This window comes from Megalobrama amblycephala, linkage group LG15 (genome assembly GCF_018812025.1).
Source record: "Megalobrama amblycephala isolate DHTTF-2021 linkage group LG15, ASM1881202v1, whole genome shotgun sequence".
NCBI classification, from domain to species: domain Eukaryota; kingdom Metazoa; phylum Chordata; class Actinopteri; order Cypriniformes; family Xenocyprididae; genus Megalobrama; species Megalobrama amblycephala.
In genome coordinates, this window is record NC_063058.1 from 34,669,553 (window position 1) to 34,690,436 (window position 20,884).

Here is a 20,884-nt window from a genome sequence, read left to right on the forward strand (position 1 = left end):
AATTATAATAAAAGGCCTTTTACTTGCTAAAAAGTGTAAACTATCAATCAGATGACAGAAGGCATGCAGAAGCAAAACTTTTCAGCCAAGTTTTGATCATTTTGAGGTCTTAGAAATAGGCTTTATAGGGTTAAAGCTCCTCCATGCTTACAAAATACCATGATTTTTTAACAATGATTCTGAATAATTACCATATTGATGTACTATGGTATTTCTAAGACACCCCTCCCCCCACTTTGCATTGTAGTCTTTTATTATGAAATACAACCCTGTCAAAAACCCTTTCGTTTTCTGTTGAACGGAACTCATCATAATGTTCCCGCCTTATTTATTTTTTACGTGCTTTACAAAAAAAATAGTTTATTGTAAAGAAACCTGCAGTGAATTCAAGTGTGTGCTGCAGTCGGACACCATATGCTGCAGCTGTCGCCCTGTGTCGGCCTCTTTGTTTTGGACCAGCGTCTGTCACTCTTCCTCGTCGACCAATAGGAGAACACCTTACTTAACCCATTCGACCAATGAGCGTCGAGCTTTGTTCTACTGTGCCAGTTCCGAGGCGCGCGCGCTCTTAGCCGTCGAGCTATTTCTACTTTTATCCGCCTTCGCGAAACCGCTTAATTGCGCATTTTAGCAGAGTTGTTTTTATTTAACAGCAATATTCGATGTTCAGTCATCCAAAAAATATTTTTTTGGATGTAACGGACAGCTGTGTTTGTCGTAAAATCCTCGGAGGACATTCAAACGGAAGGCGCGAGCCGGTTTGACGGGTGTCCGCGCGAGACATTTTATTTTCATTTATTCTCGTTCGGGCGCTTAAACGAGTTACCGCTTCACTTGTAAAAGAGAAAAATAAATAATCGCACCTGCATTTTTTAAAGTAAAACCCGTGTTTCATATTCCACTCAGGTAAAGATAAAGCATGGCGCAATATCACGAGGATCCGGCGCAGCTCACTAAAGAGAAACTAAAGAGTGAGTTACTGGCCAATAATGTTCCTCTGCCCAGCGCTGACAGCAAGAAAGACGTCTATGTGCAGCTGTATCTGAAGAACCTGACCGTGCTCAACAAGAAGAGCATCTCTGACACTTTCTCCAGCGATGAGGAGATGACAGCGCCGCTGGTGTCCAACAGAAGCCGCTCGGGGAAGGTAAGAGCTCTTATGAGAATCAAAAGCATGCTTTAAAGGAATAGTTCACCCAAAAATGAAAAGTATCCAATCATTTACACGCCCTCAGGCCATCCTAGCCTTTCTTCTTTCAGACGAACACAATCGGAGTTGTATTAAATGATATCCAAGATTTATAATGGGAGTGAATGGGGGCCGAGATTTTGAAGGCCAAAAAAGTGCATCCATCCATCATGAAAGTAATCCATACAACTCCAGTCGGTTAATAAATGCCTTCTGAAGTGATATTTAAAACTTTATAAACTATAATCACTGACTTATAGCTGTGCAAGTTCATGAGAGCGTCGAGTTTTGGTGGAAGAACGATGTAAATGATGATGCCAGTGTTTATAAAGTTTTAAATATGGATATTTTTCTTACAAAAACCCATTGCTTTGCTTCAGAAGGCCTTTATTAAAGGATTAGTTCACTTCCAAATAAAAATTTCCTGATAATTTACTCACCCCCATGTCATCCAAGATGTTCATGTCTGTCTTTCGTCAGTCGAAAAGAAATTAAGGTTTTTGATGAAAACATTACAGGATTTTTCTCCTTATAGTGGACTTCAATTGCTTCCAGATGGTTGAAGGTCAAAATTATAGTTTCAGTGCAGCTTCAAAGAGCTTTAAACGATACCAGATGAGGAATAAGGGTCTTATCTAGAGACACGATCGGTCATTTTCGGAAAAAATACAACTGTATATGCTTTATAAACACAAATGATTGCCTTTGCACGTGCTTCCACTTTTCGTATTCTTCAAAAAGCTTACTGTGTATGTCATTTGTTTTTATAAAGCATATAAAGTTGTATTTTTTTTTTCAAAAATGACATATCGTTTTGCTAGATAAGACACTTATTCCTCATTTGGTATCGTTTAAAGCTTAAAAATTACTGGCTTCCGACAACAGATGTACACGAGTTCACAAGAGCGTCGAGTTTTGGCGGAAGAACGACGTATATGACGTTGCCAGAAGCCAGTGTTTAAAGTTTAAAATATAAATATTTTTCTTACAAAAACCCATCGCTTCACTTCAGAAGGCCTTTATTAACCCACTAGAGTCGTATGGATTACTTTTATGATGGATGGATGCAGTTTTTGGAACTTAGAAAACTCGGACACCATTCACTCCCATTATAAAGTTTGGAAGAGCCAGGATATTATTTAATATATTCCCGATTGTGTTCGAATGAAAAAAGAAAGTCATATACACCTAGGTTGGCTTGAGGGTGAGTAAATCATGGGATAATTTTCATTTTTGGATGAACTATCCCATTAACACTGATTAGCATGCTTGTTCATAATTACGATAGATGATGGAGCAGAAGGGAAAGATCTGCAGATATTTCATTAATTTTATTTCTACTTTTTGACACAAACATTCAATATGTATTATACATATTTTATTAATCTCAATTATTAATAATCATTAAAAATTATGCAACATATGATCATTATCATATAATGCTGAAAATTATGATTTACAAATGCTAATTTTCACAATAAATATGCATTGTACAGAACTGATTTTTATTTGTCTTGTTAAAATATTTTAAATATATTTATATTTGCTTTTTGACCGAATAATCATTTCACTAGTCTATCACAATAAAACACGCTTTTTTTATAAAAATTGTTATTTTATACATTTTATATATGTTATTTTATGATATTATTTATTGAGTAAATTATGCAAACAATACAAGTTATTTTACCTGTAAGTTCTTGAGTGTTGTTGGTACAAATAAAAAAAATAAAAACTATTTATGCATATATGTTTCCTTAACCTTCAGAAAGCCACAAGAAAGACAGACAGAGTTCGGGCTGAGGAGAACGACATTTCAGGTTTGACTGATGAAGAGTTGAAGGTTCAGCTTCAGAAGTATGGAGTCCATACAGGACCAATTGTTGGTTAGTATTACAGTTTTTCACAATGTCCTATTTGTGAAGGTTTGCGTTGTATTCTCATATGCCTGGTTCTGTATCTCAGCATCTACACGTCAGCTGTATGAGAAGAAGCTTCAGCACCTCCTGGAGCATCCGCCACTGGAGAACACCCTGCCTGAACCCGAGACCACCATCCCAGAGGCCGTCACCATCAAAGCAGACGGAAACCAGAACGGAAACACACATTCAGCTGAAGATCAGTACAGCGACAAAGAAGAAGGTAAAGTAGGATTAATTGTTGTTGAGAAGAGGTGTGCTGTTATTTTGCATGTGACCCGAGTCATCCAGAAAAGCACAAACATAAACATTTAGTTAAACATTTAAAAATAAAAAGACTTTGATCTTTGCGTGTCTTTGCATTTGATTGGCAGAAGTTGATCCTGTACCTGAGCCGGTTCCCGTAGTGACCAAGCCGGTCCGGAGCAGAGGAAAGACTCCAGTCACCACCAGGACCAGCAGCAGGCAGCGCACTAAAGTAAAGCAAATACAAATAGCATCGCAATAGAGTCAGTTTATGGTGCAAAATCTCTTACTAATCGAGTTTTCTTCTGTTTAGCAGCAGGTGGAGGAGACGGCATCAGCCATTGAGGAAGCGTCTGTGGACGGAGGAGATATTTTAAAGGAAATCTTCCCCAATGAACCTGCCACACCGACCGGAATAATGTGAGTATGAAGATGAGTCGTCCTGAGTGAAGGAGGTTTCATATAATCAGGGGTGCACATAACTTTTTTGGCCTGGTTCACTCCTCCTGTCTTCTCGCCTCACTGTATTCATTTCTCTTGAACATGATGGATGATGATGATTTTTTTTTTTTAAATTAACATTAATGACAGAGAACAGCAGATATATTAGGCTGCTGTCACTTTAAGAATTAAAGCACGGACCGAATATACTGACGCATCCGGTTTCTTTCTCAACTGTTCACGTATGACATAACCGAGAGAATACTTGCCGAGACGGGTATTTTGTGTGTATGTGTCCGTTCAAGGGCATGTAAACGCGAAAGAGGGATCACAGATCAACTGCGATCCATTACACCCCTAATAATTAATGAATGTACATCATTGTGATCGCTACCTTACGAGAGATGGAGAAAAATCGTACTTCAGTAAGTAAACGTGTCCCTGTCCCCAAAAATGTTGGTATGCAAAAGCACTTCCCTCCAAATTAATGAAAACTATTTTTTTTAAAACTATTAAAGGTCCCGTTCTTCGTGATCCCATGTTTCAAACTTTAGTTAGTGTGTAATGTTGTTGTTAGAGTATAAATAAAATCTGTAAAATTTTAAAGCTCAAAGTTCAATGCCAAGCGAGATATTTTATTTAACAGAAGTCGCCTACATCGAACGGCCAGTTTGGACTACATCCCTCTACTTCCTTCTTTAATGACGTCACTTAAAACAGTTTTTTGACTAACCTCCGCCCACAGGAATACACAAGAGTTGCGTTTGTAGAGTGTGTTTGTCGCCATGTCGTCGAAACGCTGTTATTTTCATCCCGCAGTCAATCACCGGGTCTGATTCCGGCTCAAATTGATAGGGTAAAATTAAAGACATGTTTACAGTAACACTGAGCGCGTGCATCTCCACGTTATGGTAAGAGGCTTGACCTTTCCGGGCACGGTGCGCTCAGAGCTGTCGAATCACAACACAGGAAGCGCTGGCACAATCAGAACTCGTTACGTATTTCTGAAGGAGGGACTTCATAGAACAAGGAAGTCATCAGCCCGTTTTTATGACCGTGGAAACAGCGGTATACAGATAAGTAAATTATGTGAAAAATACTGTGTTTTTTTACACGCGAAACATGAACACATGTTATATTGCACACTATAAACACAATCAAAGCTTCAAAAAACGGGACCTTTAAAAATGACAAAAACACCCAACAAAATTACTAAAACTTTAAAATTTAACTGAAAACAGAAATTATAAAAATAAATGGCAATTTAGAATATTAAAGGAACAATATGTAATTTTTTTTGTATTAAAATATCTAAAAACCATTAGAACCGTGTTTTTTTTATATATATATATATATATATATATATATATATATATATATATATATATATATATATATATATATATATTACACACACATATATGTATATTTTGTTGATTTGTGTACTTACATTATCCCAGATGTTTCCAAGAATGTTTAAATCCAGAGAAATAAGCAATTTCAACCAGGACACGGACCATGTCTGTGCGTCGGCTATCAATGACATCATACCTGCGTTACCCTCGATTTCTGCTTTTATTTTGTAGAAACCATGAAAAAACCAAAGACAATTTAATATATTATGTGTTTTATAAGACAAGCAAACTGTTTGCATACATTTATAGGCAGAAAACTAATCATGATATAATGCTCAACACGGTTAGTCTTATTTTAATCCTCATTTTCTTGATTTTTATTCTAATATTCTAAAATCGATCTATCTTACTGCAGTGTGTAACAGTGTCTCACAGCAGCACCAAGCGAACGCTCAGAATAATGTTATAACGTCATTTTCAACACTCATATGTATCTAATATGATAAACAGAGCTGCGTTACCTCACATAGGCTTGACTGGAAGAAACGGAAGTGGCGACTGTGGCATAATAAAAGTCCCGCTGCTCTAGAGCTGTGTGTCGCGTTCGTCTCTCATTAACAATCGCTCCAGCGGCCTCGTTCAGCTCCCACAACACACAGTAACGTTAATAATCTCATCCATGAACATGATTTCTGCCCGTCGGATTCTTTCCACCGGCTGTGAGGTGAAGACCACATCTGCCACGATTCTGCGCTCCGATCTCAGTGTCATCAAGCTACGCCTTTGTTTTGAATAGGCGACCTCTAGTGCCGAAAAAATACATATTGTGCCTTTAATAAACTAATACTATATAAATGATAATGGTATGAACTATGCAACTGTTTAAGATGTACAATATTTTTTGTAATTTTTCTTTCTGTATATTTTTGACATGTTTGCATATATGCAACTTATTTAAACATACTTGATTCTCAATATAAAAAGTTGGTGAAAAACTGCAAAATACATGTTTGACGATAGTGCTTTAATTAAACCCACATTTATGTTTTCTCTGAACAGGGCCACATGTCGGAGGCCGATCCACGGTGCTGCCGGACGTCCGGTGAAGCCGCTGAACCTCTGGTCCGAGGAGCCCCTCCTACAGCAGAGCGTTTACACAGCGACTAAATCCTCTGTCACAGACGTCCGTAGCGCAACTCCCGCCGTTCCTCCCAAACCCCGCCGCTGGCTCGCTTTCTGGTTGAAGCTCCTGGTGTTCATCGCACTGGCTGCTTCTCTGTATTACGCCTTCCAGAACGTCACCGCCGATCAGATCAACACCTGCCAGCTTTACATCCAGGACAATGTGATCACACCCATCGTCAATTACATTAGCTGGGAGAGCCCATCCGAGGGCGGCGACGACAAGTGAGCTGCAGATCCATCGACCCGCTTCAGCATGCACCTGCTGTCAGACTGATTTTCTAGTCCTTTAAGGAGCAACGCATCGGCAGGGTTCGGGGAGGGAGGGATTCTGCTTATCGCAGTTTGACCTAGCAGTCACATCTGAATAGACTTGTGTTTCAAGTAGTCTTTAAACTCTGTGTGCATCGTGTGTTTTGATCTTGCTTTGCGATTTTACGGTTTTGTAGCATTTGAGACGACGTAGACAAGTGTAGTGTTCGCTAACAGTGAATCTTTCGCCGCAGTCACCGGCGCTCCCGCGACGAGGGTTTAAGACTCGCCGGCGTGTTTCTTCAAGTGCCAAGATGCGGCCAACACGAGCACAGTTCGGTTCACACACACATCGCAGCTGGAAGGAAAACCCTGAATGTTTGCAAAAACGTTTTCCTGAAAAATCCTGGTGAAGTTTATTTTTTAGCGTGGCTGAATCTGACATTATGAAGTGTTGCTAATGAAACCAGAGTGAGAAAATTGTGTTCTTGCAGAGTAGGGTGAATCTCACAAGAAAATATCTGGCTCATATTTCACTACAAAATCAAAAGATATATATATATATCCTCCATTGATATAATGCCCAGAAAAAATCATATTCGTAAGGTGAAAAATCGAATTTTCATTACCAGAGTGCAAAAAAAAAACAACAACATTTGTATTACTGTAATGATGGAAAATTATGGAAGCTTGTTTCCGTCACTGAATAAAAAAGGTAATTGCGACTTTTGAATCTCACAATTTTGACACTTTCTCGCAATTGCGAGTTTATATCTCACAATTCTTTTTTTTTTTTTTTTGTGCAATTGTGAGTTTATTTCTCGGAATTCTGACTTTTTTTGCGGTTTTGAGTTTATATCTCGGAATTCTAACTTTTTTCTTGCAATTGCCAGTTTATATCTCGGAATTCTGACTTTTTTTGCAATTGTGAGTATTTCTCGGAATTCTGACTTTTATTGCAATTGTGCGTTTATAAGAATTCTGACTTTTTTCTTGCAATTGCGAATTTATATCTCGGAATTCTGACTTTTTTCTTGCAATTGCGAGTTATATCGGAATTCTGACTTTTATTGCAATTGCAAGTGTATCGGAATTCTGACATTTTTCTCCCAATTGTGAGTTTATATCTTGGAATTCTGACTTTTTTCTTGGAATTGGAAATTTTATATCTCGGATTTCGAACATTTTTTTCTTGCAATTGTGAGTTTATATCTTGGAATTCTGACTTTTTTCTCCCAATTACGAGTTTATATCTCGCAATTCTGACTTTATAACTCGCAGGTGTGAGGGAAAAAAAAGTCAGAATTGTTAAATGAATAGTCGCAATTACCTATTTATTTAGTGGCGGAAACATGCTTCCATAGAAAATAACTTATACAAAAACTAATTTTATTTTAAATTAATTAAAAAAATTATTCATATAATGTAATAATAATAATTGATGTGTGAGCGCAATAATTATTTTTTACTTAAAATTGGCATACATTTAATTCAGTTTAAGGAGTACAGCCACAGTGTGTGTACTTAATTTACTTTTTTAATAATGATTGTTTAAATCATTATTAAATTTTATTACAGTAATTGTAATTAGCTGGAATGTGCTTAATTGAAAATATTTTAAATATTTTTTACATTTTTTTTTTTTTTTGTGGTGAAATATGACTTTGATATATGCTTGATGGTTTTCATCAGATTCATCCAGTAGCTTTTGTTTAAGTGATTTGTAGCATTGAAATGTTCAAACTACTGAACCACCAGCTCAGATAATGTCTGGTTTTAGTACTAGACTTTTTAGATTCGATATTTGTTTTTGTTTTTTATCCAGAGCTTGACAGAAAATGTGATCTTATATGAAAGTCTCGTGTAGTAAATAAAGCTTCACTTCTGGTGAGAGGCAGTCTTTTTAAAATTTTAAATAGGTAATGTGGGCTTGTTAAATGTGTTTGTGATGTTTTCATAATGTGATGTGGCATTATAGCCAATTTTAAAACCCGTAATGAAAATCGAGTCCGCCGACACTTGCCTGTTCTTGACTGTAATCGGACCGTCTGTGATTCATCTGACTAAACTATGAATTCATTTCTTTGCTGTAATTTTTAAAAACAAAACCGTTGTCTTCTGTACTAAGTATATCTTCATTTCATTCAAAACTATACATTTGTGACATCTTCATTTGCAGGGGTTTGTTTTTATATTTTGGTACTGTTTTAATCACTTTTTAACTGCAATATTTTTCTAATGTCTTCTCTAAAATTAAAAACATTTTTTCAAAATGCAGTGGGTTACTTTTAAATGTACATATACCGACTCTACTAACCAATAACTAACATCCTAGTTTTGTCCTGCTGTGTCAAAGGCAGTGAATGGTATTCAAGTCCAATTTGCACTTTGTATTTAGGCAGCTAATTGTGTAAAATTGGTCATATGGAATGATTTGAATATTTATCTTTGATTCAATACAATTCTGGTGTGAAATAAAAGAAAACCAGTGAAACCCCAGAGGTGACCCTTCCTTGTAGTTTATTTACAGCAAGGTCAGTTCAGTCACACACACACACACACACGACATTCCAGCGATTTTATTCAACCAGGAATGTTTCCTGTCATTTTTACACTGAGGTTTGACCTTCAGTCACACCATTTCGCTACTAGCAAACCAAATAATCAGACCCTTTTCAGATATAATTACACAAAATATATTTTACAGTAATTAGCTGCTGTACAACATGAATGCAATCACACTACAAAGACAGCAGACGGTGACTTTGAGATGTATAGAATCTCTTGCGTAATTCACTCTGGAAAAGCCCCGCCCTCATTTTTGTCCTGTCTGGTCGAGCGAATTCTACTATGGCGAAGGCTTGGTTCATGAATATTAATTACGTACCGTGACGTTATCCAGTTGGCCTGGCTGATTGGCTAAGACGCAGGTAGATCATTTTTGGTCTTTTATTCTATGAAGAAAAAAAGGTGATAAAGTGCTAAAAACAGTAAAATGTGTCAATCATACTTAATAATACAGGCTCTAATAACTTTTTTGCTTTTACATTTTTGCAGAACATTACAGTTTTATTTAAAATCAATTGAGAAACAATACATTTTTGTATTTTGTACTTTTTGGAGGCATATGTATTACTTTTTCATTTTATGTATGTAGAACCTAAAATTAATAATTAAATATGACACTTTTTCTCGTTGGAAACTTTTTATTATTGTTTTAAAATTGACTTGGAAAATTATATTGCATGACAGGATTACTGTATTTGAGTTGTTTTAGTTTTATAAATATATATTCTTCTACTTATTTTTATTATATTCTCTTCTTAGACACACACACACATATATATATATATATATATATATATATATATATATATATATTAGGGCTGTTCAATGATAAGTCTGTTGACGTAATATATGTGTGTTTGTTCTGTGTAATTATATGTATATAAATACGCATACATGTATATATTTAAGAAATATATGCATGTATGTATATATATATATATATATATATATATATATATATATATATATAAATATAATTTTTTTAATATAAATCTAAGATATTTTTCTTGAATGTGTGTTTATTTATATATATATACATAATAATTATACACAGAACAAACACATATATTACATGATTGGACACGATAATCACGAACAGCCATAATATATATATTAGGGCTGTCAAACGATTAATTGCGATTAATCTCCTACAAAATAAAAGTTTGAGTTTGCCTAATATATGTGGGTGTACTTTATGTAATTATTATGTATACAAACATAGTCATGTATATATTTGAGAAATATTTACAAGTATATGTATTTATTTATATTTTTATATCATTTATATGATATATAAATACAAATATTTTGTACATAAATAACATATTAATCTTAAATATATAAGCTACATTAATTTGTGTGTATTTATATTATATATACATATTAATTACACACAGTACTCACACATATATTAGGCAAACTCAAACTTTTATTTTGTACGCGATTAATCGCGATTAATTGTTTGACAGCCCTAAATAGCTATATATAGTAAAAAATATGAAAATATTATTATAAATAATCAGTAATAAAATATTATTATAAATATATTAGAAAATATTAGAAAAAAAACATTTTAAATAAATTAATGTCATTAGTTTCATGTCATATAATTGAAAACAAAATGTTTTGAATGAATGCAAAATAGTTTTCTTTCATCACTGGCATTGTTCATAGCTCATTGTTTATTAAATATGTTTTCTGCATCGTCCATATTAATATTCATGAACCAATACTTCGCCATAGTATGATTCGTAAAGCAGTGGGCGGGGCATGCAGTGACGCAGTCGCTTCCTTTATCCGGTTCAGCCTTGAGCCGCTCTCACTCATCGCTCGGTCTCTATGCGCAGCCGGTAGAGGAGAGGACGGAGGCGCCATTTTGAGTCAACTTCTCTAAAGTAAGAGTTTCTCCAACCTTACACCTCCCTTTCTTGGTCTTTACACACAGATGAAATTGTCTTTTCACAGATAAATTCATTTTAACGTGTTAAATACTGTTATTTTTATTAAAACGTCTCCCTCAAGAAGAGCGTAGGGCCGCTGACCTCTCCATTGATCCACATGAGAGATCATAGAGGACAAACGACTCTTTTAATTGACATTTTTGCAGCTTATAACGGTTTATTCTTCATTCAGGTCCACCATCAGACATGTATCCGAGCACACTAACCCAGCTGGCCCGGGCGAACCCCTTCAGCGCCCCGTTGTTCACGCTGCAGAGAGCCGATGAGCCGCAGACACACACTCCCGTACAGAAGCGCAGGCTCGCCGCCGCCGCAGTAGCCGGTAAGACCTTCGGAGACCAAAACCGTATCATTTTCATGCTTAAAATTCAGTTTTATTGGATATAACGGGGGTAAACATAAGAAAGTCCACCTAACCCGTCACATTTCTCTGTTATTAATGCTTGAAATGGATCAGAATGGGAAATAACGCCGCTGAATAAAAGGTTAGAATAACGTTACGAGTTAGCGCTGTGCTAACTAGACCCTAACTATAGTTTAGATATTAGCAAGTTCTCTTTAAATGCTTTAGTTATCACTTTTTTAGATGTATTTATGTAGTTTGCGTTGAATAGTAGTTTATTGTTGCTGCTTGCTGAATGTTTCTGGCCTTGTTGCGTTCATGGAGGGCAATGAAGGACAAAGTTGGAGGGCGCGTTATACAGCTTTCGGAAGATGTTTTTACATTTTAGTGCACTAGAGTTGTGCACATATGTTTAATATGTGTTAAAATTGTAATAAGCCGGTTAGGGGACATGGTGTTCTTTATTTAAAGCGTCCTATTCTTCACATGACCTGTGTGTGTGCCGTTGTTCTCAATGAGGGGCGATGTGATTGGCTCTCTGGCGCAGGAGCGCGTTCAGCTTTCAGCAAGGCGCGTTCTGATTGGCTGAGGAACGCGTCCAAGTCTGGTGTCGTGTATCCTATCTTGCTCAACATTTAATCGTACATTTTAATACCTTTTGCATGTTTTATCAGTGCCTCTCCCTGATGGGTTTGTATAATAATATATTTATTTTTAGTAGAAACGCTATAAAGGCCTTTTTCACGGACTGCGTTTTAACGGTCATCAGCATCGTAAATCCTGCAGTTTTTTTATATTAAATTTTTTTTAATAAATTTTATGTACATTTATACTTTGTATTTTCATCAAATTACAAAAAAAAAAACTAGTTAACGCTGCTGTGAGGGTGTTTGTAATACAGCCGATGTGGGAATTGAAATCTTTCTGCCGTTATTAATCGCTTTATTTTTTTTCTCTCCTCTTTTGAAAGTTGTGTGAACACTATTGTGGAGTTTTTCCTTTTGCTATTTGAGCAAATGTGAACACTCACACACAAAAAAAATATATATAATGTAGTCTCTTACAACAACACTTGAGTTTAGACGTCGCCGGAAGTAAATTTACCCTGCGATCCCGAGCGCCGGAAACCCGAAAGCGTGAAAAAGGCTAATTAGTTTGCGTATTTATTTTACCTGTTCGCTAAAGTGGAATAAGGAGGTCGACCATAAACAGAAGATTACTAGTTTAGCAAGGTTTGTGTAAAAGTAGTTTCGGTTAAAATGGTAACAAGTTTCCAAAATGAATCAATTACTGATGATTAAAAATAGACTGTACAGAATTTCCATTGTCAGATATGTAGACCATATATTAATTATATATTCATTAGTTGCCTTTTTTACTACTGATATTTGTTGGTCTGTGGGATCTCATGGGGCGTTCACACCAGATGCGACTTGCGCAAATAAATCACGCTATTTGCACATAGTTGGACGGTTGAACGTTTTGAGTTAACTCGCTTCATTCGCGCGTGAAATTCACTTCACAACAGACGCGAAACAGAGTCCCAGACTCTTCCACTTCTTTCTGCACACTTCCTCTGAATAAACACATCAACTCGTCAGCGGGAAAGTAGTTGTAAAATACGGCGAATAAACACAATTTAGCTAGCTTGTAGTCTATAGCTAGCTCAAATTGAGTAAAGAGCGTTTTTTTTTTCCGTTTTTTTTTTTCGCTTACCAGATTGTCCGACCTCCTCACTCACTTTCTGTTTCTATAAAAGTACAAAGATGTATCGTACAGCGACGATGATTTTGTCCTCCATTGTTGTTTCAGATTTCTGCCTCTGATCGCTACGTCGTTGTCACGTCACTACTAGAACAAACTCCTGATTGGTTAACGCGGCGCGAATATTCGCTAAAGTTAAGATTTTTCAACTCGCGCGAATCACACGTTACGCGCGTCAAAATGCCTGAAACGCTCAATTCGCCGCAGGACGTCTATTTGCGTCTTTGCATTGACTTAACATGTAAATCACTCGCGCTTAACGCTTCATTCGCGTCTGGTGTGAGCGCACCATAAGAGATTAAAAACCCCTGACATAGCTTGTCACCTGGTGTGATAGCAGGTCAAAGGTCACGCTTTAGTCCAGTCCAGTCTAGTGTGGCGGTTTTCCACTAACCCCCAAACGAACATCTCAGACCTTGTGTAGATGAACGTGACTCCGTGTTTCTCCTCAGAGGGAGACAGCTGTGAGTTCGGCTCACAGAAATACCTCATGCTCTGTGGCTTCGGAGGAATCCTCAGCTGTGGCACAACACACACGGCTGTGGTGCCCCTCGACCTGGTCAAGTGCCGAATGCAGGTCCGTGTGTGTGTGTTAGCCGGAGTCACCCGAGTGTCCGTGTGACCTGACCCCAGTGCAACCCCTCATCATCTGCATGTTAAGTGTCGTGTTGTGACGCATGAGCATGTGTGTGTTGTTCCCTCACGTCACAGAGACGGCCACAGGTGATAGCTGCGAGTTCGGCTCTGGGAAATACTACGCCCTCTGCGGGTTCGGGGGCATCTTGAGCTGTGGTATTACACACACGGCCGTCGTGCCCCTCGACTTGGTCAAGTGCCGTCTCCAGGTCTGTACTCGCCTCACTCCCCTTCATCAAGTTAAAGAGATGGCATCCGTGGCGAAGGGTCACTAACATGTTTTTGAAGTGATTTGACTAACCAGCTAACAAATTTGATGATTATATCATTCTGTGCAATGAGTTTAAAATATGAAATTGAAGAAAGCACCGTGTTTTCTTCTCTGAAACACTGAAGGAGATATTATGCAGAATGTTCAAGCTGCTCTTTTCCATAAAACATTTAATTGTGTGTTTCATGGAAGAAAGTAGTATTGGTTTGGAACAATATGAGGATGAATTTCTTTAAATTGATCCGTGACGCTCTGCCACTGATGTTATCCAAGTAACATTTGGTTTACCTTTTGATGTATTAATCTTGTTCCAGCATGTAAATACCATGAAGTGAAACCATTAACCGTGTTCCTTCATAATCAGCCGGTTCCTGGTGAAGTTCCTCTGTGGTTGTTTCTGACTGTCATTGCAATAACCGAATGCTGCGTTTAGGTGGATCCTGCTAAATACAAGAGCATCTTCAATGGATTCTCCGTCACGATCCGAGAGGACGGCATGCGAGGGTTGGCCAAGGGTTGGGCGCCCACCTTCATCGGATACTCCATGCAGGGGCTCTGCAAGTTCGGCTTTTACGAGGTGTTCAAGATCCTGTACGGTGACCTGCTAGGAGAGGTGAGATGAATGATGTGGCGCTTGAGAGACGAGTTTAAAAAAAACTCCTTCTTTTCCCTTGAATTTGCTCAATAACATCATTTTGGCTTTGATGCAATGAATTTTTATTTTTAATTTTAATGAATATTCTGAGTCTGACAACCATTCATTTGCAATATTTTGCTTTTGGGTGCAGATAGTTAAACTCTCAAATTATATATAATAATTAATAATTCAATATTCATGATCAAATTGATATATATATATATATATATATATATATATATATATATATATATATATATATATATATATATATAATATTATAAAATCTATGTCTGTGTGTATATGAGTGTTATTAATATTAGTTATATTAATTTACATTTATAATTTATTATTACTCTAAAAGGTAATGTAATATAAGCTATAATTTAATATAAATTATACATAATTTAACAATTGCATAATATAAATAAATAAAATGTGTGTGTTTGGGTATATATGTTAGTTATAAATTATATATAATTTATATTAAGTATAGATTATTTAACATATACTTAGTCGTAATCTATATTAACTATACTTAATATAAAGTATTTATAATTTACTACTTGTATATTAGGGCTGTTCAACGATAATCACGATTATCGTGTACAAAATAAGAGTCTGTGTTTACATAATGTGTGTTTGTTCTGTGTGTATTATGTATATATAAAGACACACACATACATGTATATATTTAAGAAAAATATGCATGTATGTATAAATATATGCATATATTTGTATATATTTATATAATATATAAATGTAAGATATTTTTCTAGAAATGTAAGATATTTTTCTTAAATATATACATGAATGTATGTTTGTTTATATATACATAATTAAACAAAACAAACACACACATATTACGTAAACACACTCTTATTTTGTACACGATAATCGTGATTATCGTTGAACAGCCCTATTGTATATGTTATAAAAATACACTTTTTTTTTTTTTAAACACACACACACACACACACACACATATATATATATATATATATATATATATATATATATATATATATATATATATATATATATATATATATATATATATATATATATGTGTGTTATAATTAGCTATCAATATTATTGCTTATACATTAATTTATATTATTAGAGTAATATTACACGTGCACACACACACATGTATAAATGTAATATTGATAACTAATAAAAATAAATTGATTTATTTATTAAATATTACTTGGTATAAACATTAATATATTTATTATAATAAATATTAATAGATATTTATAAGAACTAATTGCTTTTTAAAAATGTTTTTTTTTTTTTTTATTTTTTTTTAACCTATACACCAGGATTCATTTTCCACAGTTTGAAAAATAAGCATAGCAATAAACCCAGTAGAAGCCGTGCTGTAAAGTCTGTCAGCTGATGCTCATGTGTTCTTCCTGTCCTCTAACAGGAAAACGCATACTTGTGGAGAACCTCTCTGTATCTGGCTGCTTCTGCCAGCGCTGAGTTCTTCGCAGATATCGCTCTGGCCCCTATGGAGGCGTGTAAAGTGCGTATCCAGACTCAGCCTGGCTATGCCAACACCCTGAGAGAATGTGCCCCCAAGATGTACGCCGAGGAAGGGCTCTGGGCGTGAGTATCCTGCACTTCAAACCCATCTCAACACGCTCCTTAGATCCACCTCTGGGGAGTTTCTCCGCTCCGGTTCTGTTTCGCTCTCTCTCTGGGAGCAGCAGGATCGGGCCGGAGGCTCCCAGCAGCTTCACTGCTGTACAGTCAGAGGTGCTTGAGTCATTGGCGTGTGAGATCAGTCTACCTGCTTACCCAGCATCCTCTCTGCCCTGAACCTTCTCAGGAAAACAGCAGGGCAGAACCGCTGGAGAGCAGACAATCTTTTTAAATAAGCCCCTTTATGTTGACTTGAGCACTCTTCTGAGAGTTAATGAGTGTGGATCTTCTGGCAGGTTCTACAAAGGTGTGGTTCCTCTGTGGATGAGACAGATCCCCTACACCATGATGAAGTTCGCCTGCTTCGAGCGCACCGTTGAGCTGCTGTACAAGTACGTGGTGCCCAAACCCCGCAGCGAATGCTCCAAACCCGAACAGCTGGTCGTCACTTTCGTTGCTGGTTACATCGGTAAGAATGATTTCTGAGCGTTGAATTGATTTAAGTTGAAACCCTTTACGATGAGGTTACATTAGTTAACGTTAGTTACTGCATTACTAACAATGAGCAATACATTCATTACAGTTCAGCTCAGATCCATTAAATACATTAACATATACAACTTTTGATTGTAATATATTAGTAATGAAATGTTAGTTCATGTAGTTAACTTATGTTAACAAATGGAACTTTATTGTAAAGTTTTACAACTTAAGTTTGCTTTTATTTTTTTATTATTATTAATAATTATGCATTTTAAATACATTTTATTCTAAATTATCATTAAAATTAATCTCATATTACTGTTATTAATTTTATAGTAGTTTTATATTTCTAATTTATTACTGTTTAATATAATTATTAATATTGTTTTTAATTTAATCTTAATTGTCATCAGATTATATAATTTTTAAATATTTTATTAATTCTAAATTCAGTTCTATTTCTTTAATTCTATTTTATATTCATTTTTGATTCTATATTTTGTATTACCTTAATGTCTATATTTTTCTATTACATCATTTCTTTATTTTAATAATCTTAGTTCTTTAATTCTAGTTTTATATTCTTTTTATTGTTATATCATTATTATTACCTTATTAATTTTTTTAATTAATATTTTATCTTAATTCATTAATGGTTGTCATTGTATATTTTATCAATCTTTATTTTATTCTAGATTGAATTCTAGTTCTTTAATTCTATTTTGTTCATTTTTAAATCTATATTCATTATTTTGTATTACCTTTATATATTCTAGTTCTTTAATTTTAGTTTTATTTATTGTTTCATCATTATATTGCCTTATTTTTAATTAATATTTTGTTTTAAGTTGTCATTTTTGGTTATATCTTATCATAATTTTTAATATTATTTATTCTAGTTCTTTAATTCTAGTTTTTATATATATATATATATATATATATATATATATATATATATATATATATATATATATATATATATATATATATATATATATATATATATATATATATAATTGTTATCATTATATTACCTTACACTTTTTTTAATTAATATTTATCTTAAAATATTAATTGTCAGTATTGATATTTTTTCATCATTTTTAATATTTTATTCTATTTAATTCTAGTTCTTTAATTCTTTTATATTATTTTGATTCTATGTTATTATTTGTATTACCTTATTTTTTTTTTCTATTAAGTTCCTTTTTAATATCTTAATTCTAGGTTTTTTTTTTTTTTTTTTTTTTTTTTTTACATTATATTACCCTATTAATTTGTGTATATTTTCTATTAAATTTCTCTATTTTCATAATTTTAAACTTTAGTTTTATAACTTGTAGTTTTATATTTAGTTTTAGTTTGTATTTTATTTAATAATTTTCTTATTAGAAATGTACTTTTAATTTATATTTAGAAATGTGCACAACATTTTTAGAGATCCAGGTTGTGATGCATGTTCTGCTTGTCTCTTGCAGCTGGTGTGTTCTGCGCCATCGTGTCTCACCCCGCTGACTCGGTCGTGTCCGTGTTGAACAAAGAAAAGGGAAGCACAGCTGCACAAGTGCTGAAGAAGCTTGGGCCTAAAGGTGTGCCTTTTGTCTTTTTCTGAAGATCTCAATTCATTGTTTCACAACCTGATCAACACGCTCCTTAGATCCACCTCTGGGGAGTTTCTCCGCTCCGGTTCTGTTCTGTTCTGCTCTCTCTCTCTGGGAGCAGCAGGATCGGGCCGGAGGCTCCCAGCAGCTTCCTGCTGTACAGTCAGAGGTGCTTGAGTCATTGGCGTGTGAGATCAGTCTACCTGCTTACCCAGCATCCTCTCTGCCCTGAACCTTCTCAGGAAAACGGCAGGGCAGAACCGCTGGAGAGCAGACAAACTATTCAAATAAGAGAATTCAGCAATTGTTTTACATTGTTGTTACCAAATCAGCTTTTTTTAAATTCCTATCCACCCTCTTGACTTGTGTGTGGTGTTTTTCAGGCGTGTGGAAGGGTCTTGGTCGCCCGTATCATCATGATCGGTACCCTGACGGCCCTGCAGTGGTTCATCTACGACTCTGTGAAGGTCTACTTCCGCCTGCCCCGCCCTCCTCCCCCCGAGATGCCCGAGTCCCTCAAGAAGAAGCTCGGCCTCACAGAGTAGATCCACAGATCGATCGCCCACCTTCCCCTCCGACAGCTGCACACCTCCTGTTTTCTATATTTAAGTCTGTCCTGAGCCCCACTCGACCCTGACATCATGATGATGAAGGGGAACCGCTCTCCTTCACAGGCAGTTCCATGTCTCAATAGTCTATATAAAAGGATTGTGATCTGAATGAATGCCGTCTGGTTTTAACCTCTGACATTTGTTGTGTCAGTAGTACAATAAAGAGCTACCTGGATATTATACACAAGAAGTGTGGTCTCTCTTCATTTTTTTTCATGTTTTTCATTTGTTGTAACAACCAACATTGCTCTATGGATTATAAATTTCAAGATTTTTATATCTATATTTCTTTGTGTATCATAACATTTGAAATCTCTGCAGCAGTGTAAATGTCATTGTATTACAGAAATTTAAGGCCAACTCAGTAAATGTTGCAGTAACTGTCTATGGCCAGTAGGGGCAGTGTGGTTTATTTTATTTTTTGCACAAAAAGGGTTCTCTACTATACTTTTTTTGTTTTTTTAAATGTATGAGTGGTGTCAGTTATTTTTACTGCACGAAAACAGTCTGTCTGGAAATTATTTTTAATTTATAATAATTAATAACGCTAGTTTTACTATTTACTGCATGTTATTTACCTATAGTGGTCAGCGCAACTGAAGTCATTAACCGGAATAAGGTGCTCACGTAGTTTTTTCTTTTTTTAATCTATAATTTTTATTAAAATACACAATTTAATGGTTAAATAAGAAGTCAAGTATATATAGCATATTATAGCTTAGGACAAATTTAACCGATAAAATAAAATGCTAATATTACTGATGTGATACTGATATGTGGTTGATGATATATAGCCAAAGACTAGATATAGAAAAAGACGGTTCATTCCTATTAATAATGAGTGGGAGAAACTGCGACGCACAATATGGCAGAATATGTCCCGCCTTCTAAGTAAAAGAGCCAATCGCTGATTGATAAAGTCATTGCGTCACTGCAGCTGCCGTTAGAAGCTCCAGTTCCCATACTCGCGCTTAGGACTTGCACGGGAGCATTAGCCTGAAAAATAAGCTATTTATTTTAATAACACTATTTGAGCATAAGAAACAACATTCATGGGACAGTGTCTGATTTTGTTGCTGATTTGAAATATGTTATTTAAAGGGTTAGTTCACCCAAAAAATGAAAATATTCTGTCATTTATTACTCACGCTCATGTCGTTCCACACCCGTAAGACCTTCGTTAATCTTCAGAACGCAAATTAAGATATTTTAGTTGAAATCCGATGGCTCAGCGAGGCCTGCATAGGGAGCAATGACATTTCCTCTCTCAAGATCCATAAAGGTACTAAAAACATATTTAAATCAGTTCATGTGAGTACAGTGTTTTAATATTAATATTATAAAGCGACAAGAATATTTTTGGTGCGCCAAATAAACAAAATAACGACTTATTTAGTGATGGCCGATTTCAAAACACTGCTTCAGGAAGAATCGGAGCGTTATGAATCTTTTGTGTTGAATCATGATTCGGATCGCGTGTCAAACCGCCAAACTGCTGAAATCACGTGACTTTGGCGCTCCGAATCTTCCTGAAGCAGTGTTTTGAAATCGGCCATCACTTTATAAGTCGTTATTTTGTTTTTTTTGACGCACCAAAAATATTCTTGTCGCTTTATAATATTAATATTGAACGACTGAATGTTTTTAGTACATTAATGGATCTTGAGAGAGGAAATGATATTGCTGGCTATGAAGGCCTCACTCGGATTTCAACAAAAATATCTTAATTTGTGTTCCGAAGATTAATGTCTTACAGGTGTGGAACGGCATGAGCG

The 20,884-nt window shown here is 35.5% G+C and overlaps 2 protein-coding genes and 2 non-coding genes across 5 annotated transcripts; all 4 read left to right on the top strand.

The window, feature by feature from the left end:
* The first annotated feature begins 411 nt into the window (after nucleotides 1-411).
* On the top strand, nucleotides 412-6,973 carry tmpob (thymopoietin b). Of its 2 annotated transcripts, none has more exons than XM_048158797.1 (6): nucleotides 412-1,147; nucleotides 2,958-3,075; nucleotides 3,155-3,331; nucleotides 3,483-3,586; nucleotides 3,668-3,774; nucleotides 6,210-6,973. In XM_048158797.1, exons 1-6 carry the CDS (start codon nucleotides 920-922, stop codon nucleotides 6,559-6,561), a joined length of 1,086 nt encoding a protein of 361 aa, XP_048014754.1. In that variant the 5' UTR covers nucleotides 412-919; the 3' UTR covers nucleotides 6,562-6,973. The 2 variants fall into 2 exon arrangements, with proteins under 2 accessions (XP_048014754.1, XP_048014755.1); XM_048158798.1 differs by having other exon boundaries at nucleotides 415-1,147; nucleotides 3,671-3,774.
* A 3,926-nt stretch (nucleotides 6,974-10,899) lies between these two features.
* Nucleotides 10,900-19,296, top strand: slc25a3b (solute carrier family 25 member 3b). The gene is given in 9 exon segments (XM_048158473.1): nucleotides 10,900-11,047; nucleotides 11,286-11,435; nucleotides 13,673-13,797; nucleotides 14,561-14,740; nucleotides 16,197-16,378; nucleotides 16,711-16,883; nucleotides 18,376-18,486; nucleotides 18,882-18,895; nucleotides 18,897-19,296. Coding segments are annotated over 8 exon segments (1,068 nt in total). The 5' UTR covers nucleotides 10,900-11,047; nucleotides 11,286-11,299; the 3' UTR covers nucleotides 19,044-19,296.
* LOC125248071 lies at nucleotides 16,408-16,638 on the top strand. The gene has a single exon (XR_007180233.1). It is a non-coding gene; the product is annotated as a small nucleolar RNA SNORA53 (small nucleolar RNA).
* Nucleotides 18,541-18,777, top strand: LOC125248072. The gene has a single exon (XR_007180234.1). It is a non-coding gene; the product is annotated as a small nucleolar RNA SNORA53 (small nucleolar RNA).
* Nucleotides 19,297-20,884: the final 1,588 nt, after the last annotated feature.

Coding starts and splice junctions, on each gene's coding strand:
- tmpob (XM_048158797.1), top strand. CDS start 920: ATGGCGCAATATCACGAGGATCCGGCGCAGCTCACTAAAGAGAAACTA. Junction 1,148..2,957: donor ACAGAAGCCGCTCGGGGAAG/GTAAGAGCTCTT, acceptor CTTAACCTTCAG/AAAGCCACAAGAAAGACAGA. Junction 3,332..3,482: donor GTACAGCGACAAAGAAGAAG/GTAAAGTAGGAT, acceptor TTTGATTGGCAG/AAGTTGATCCTGTACCTGAG.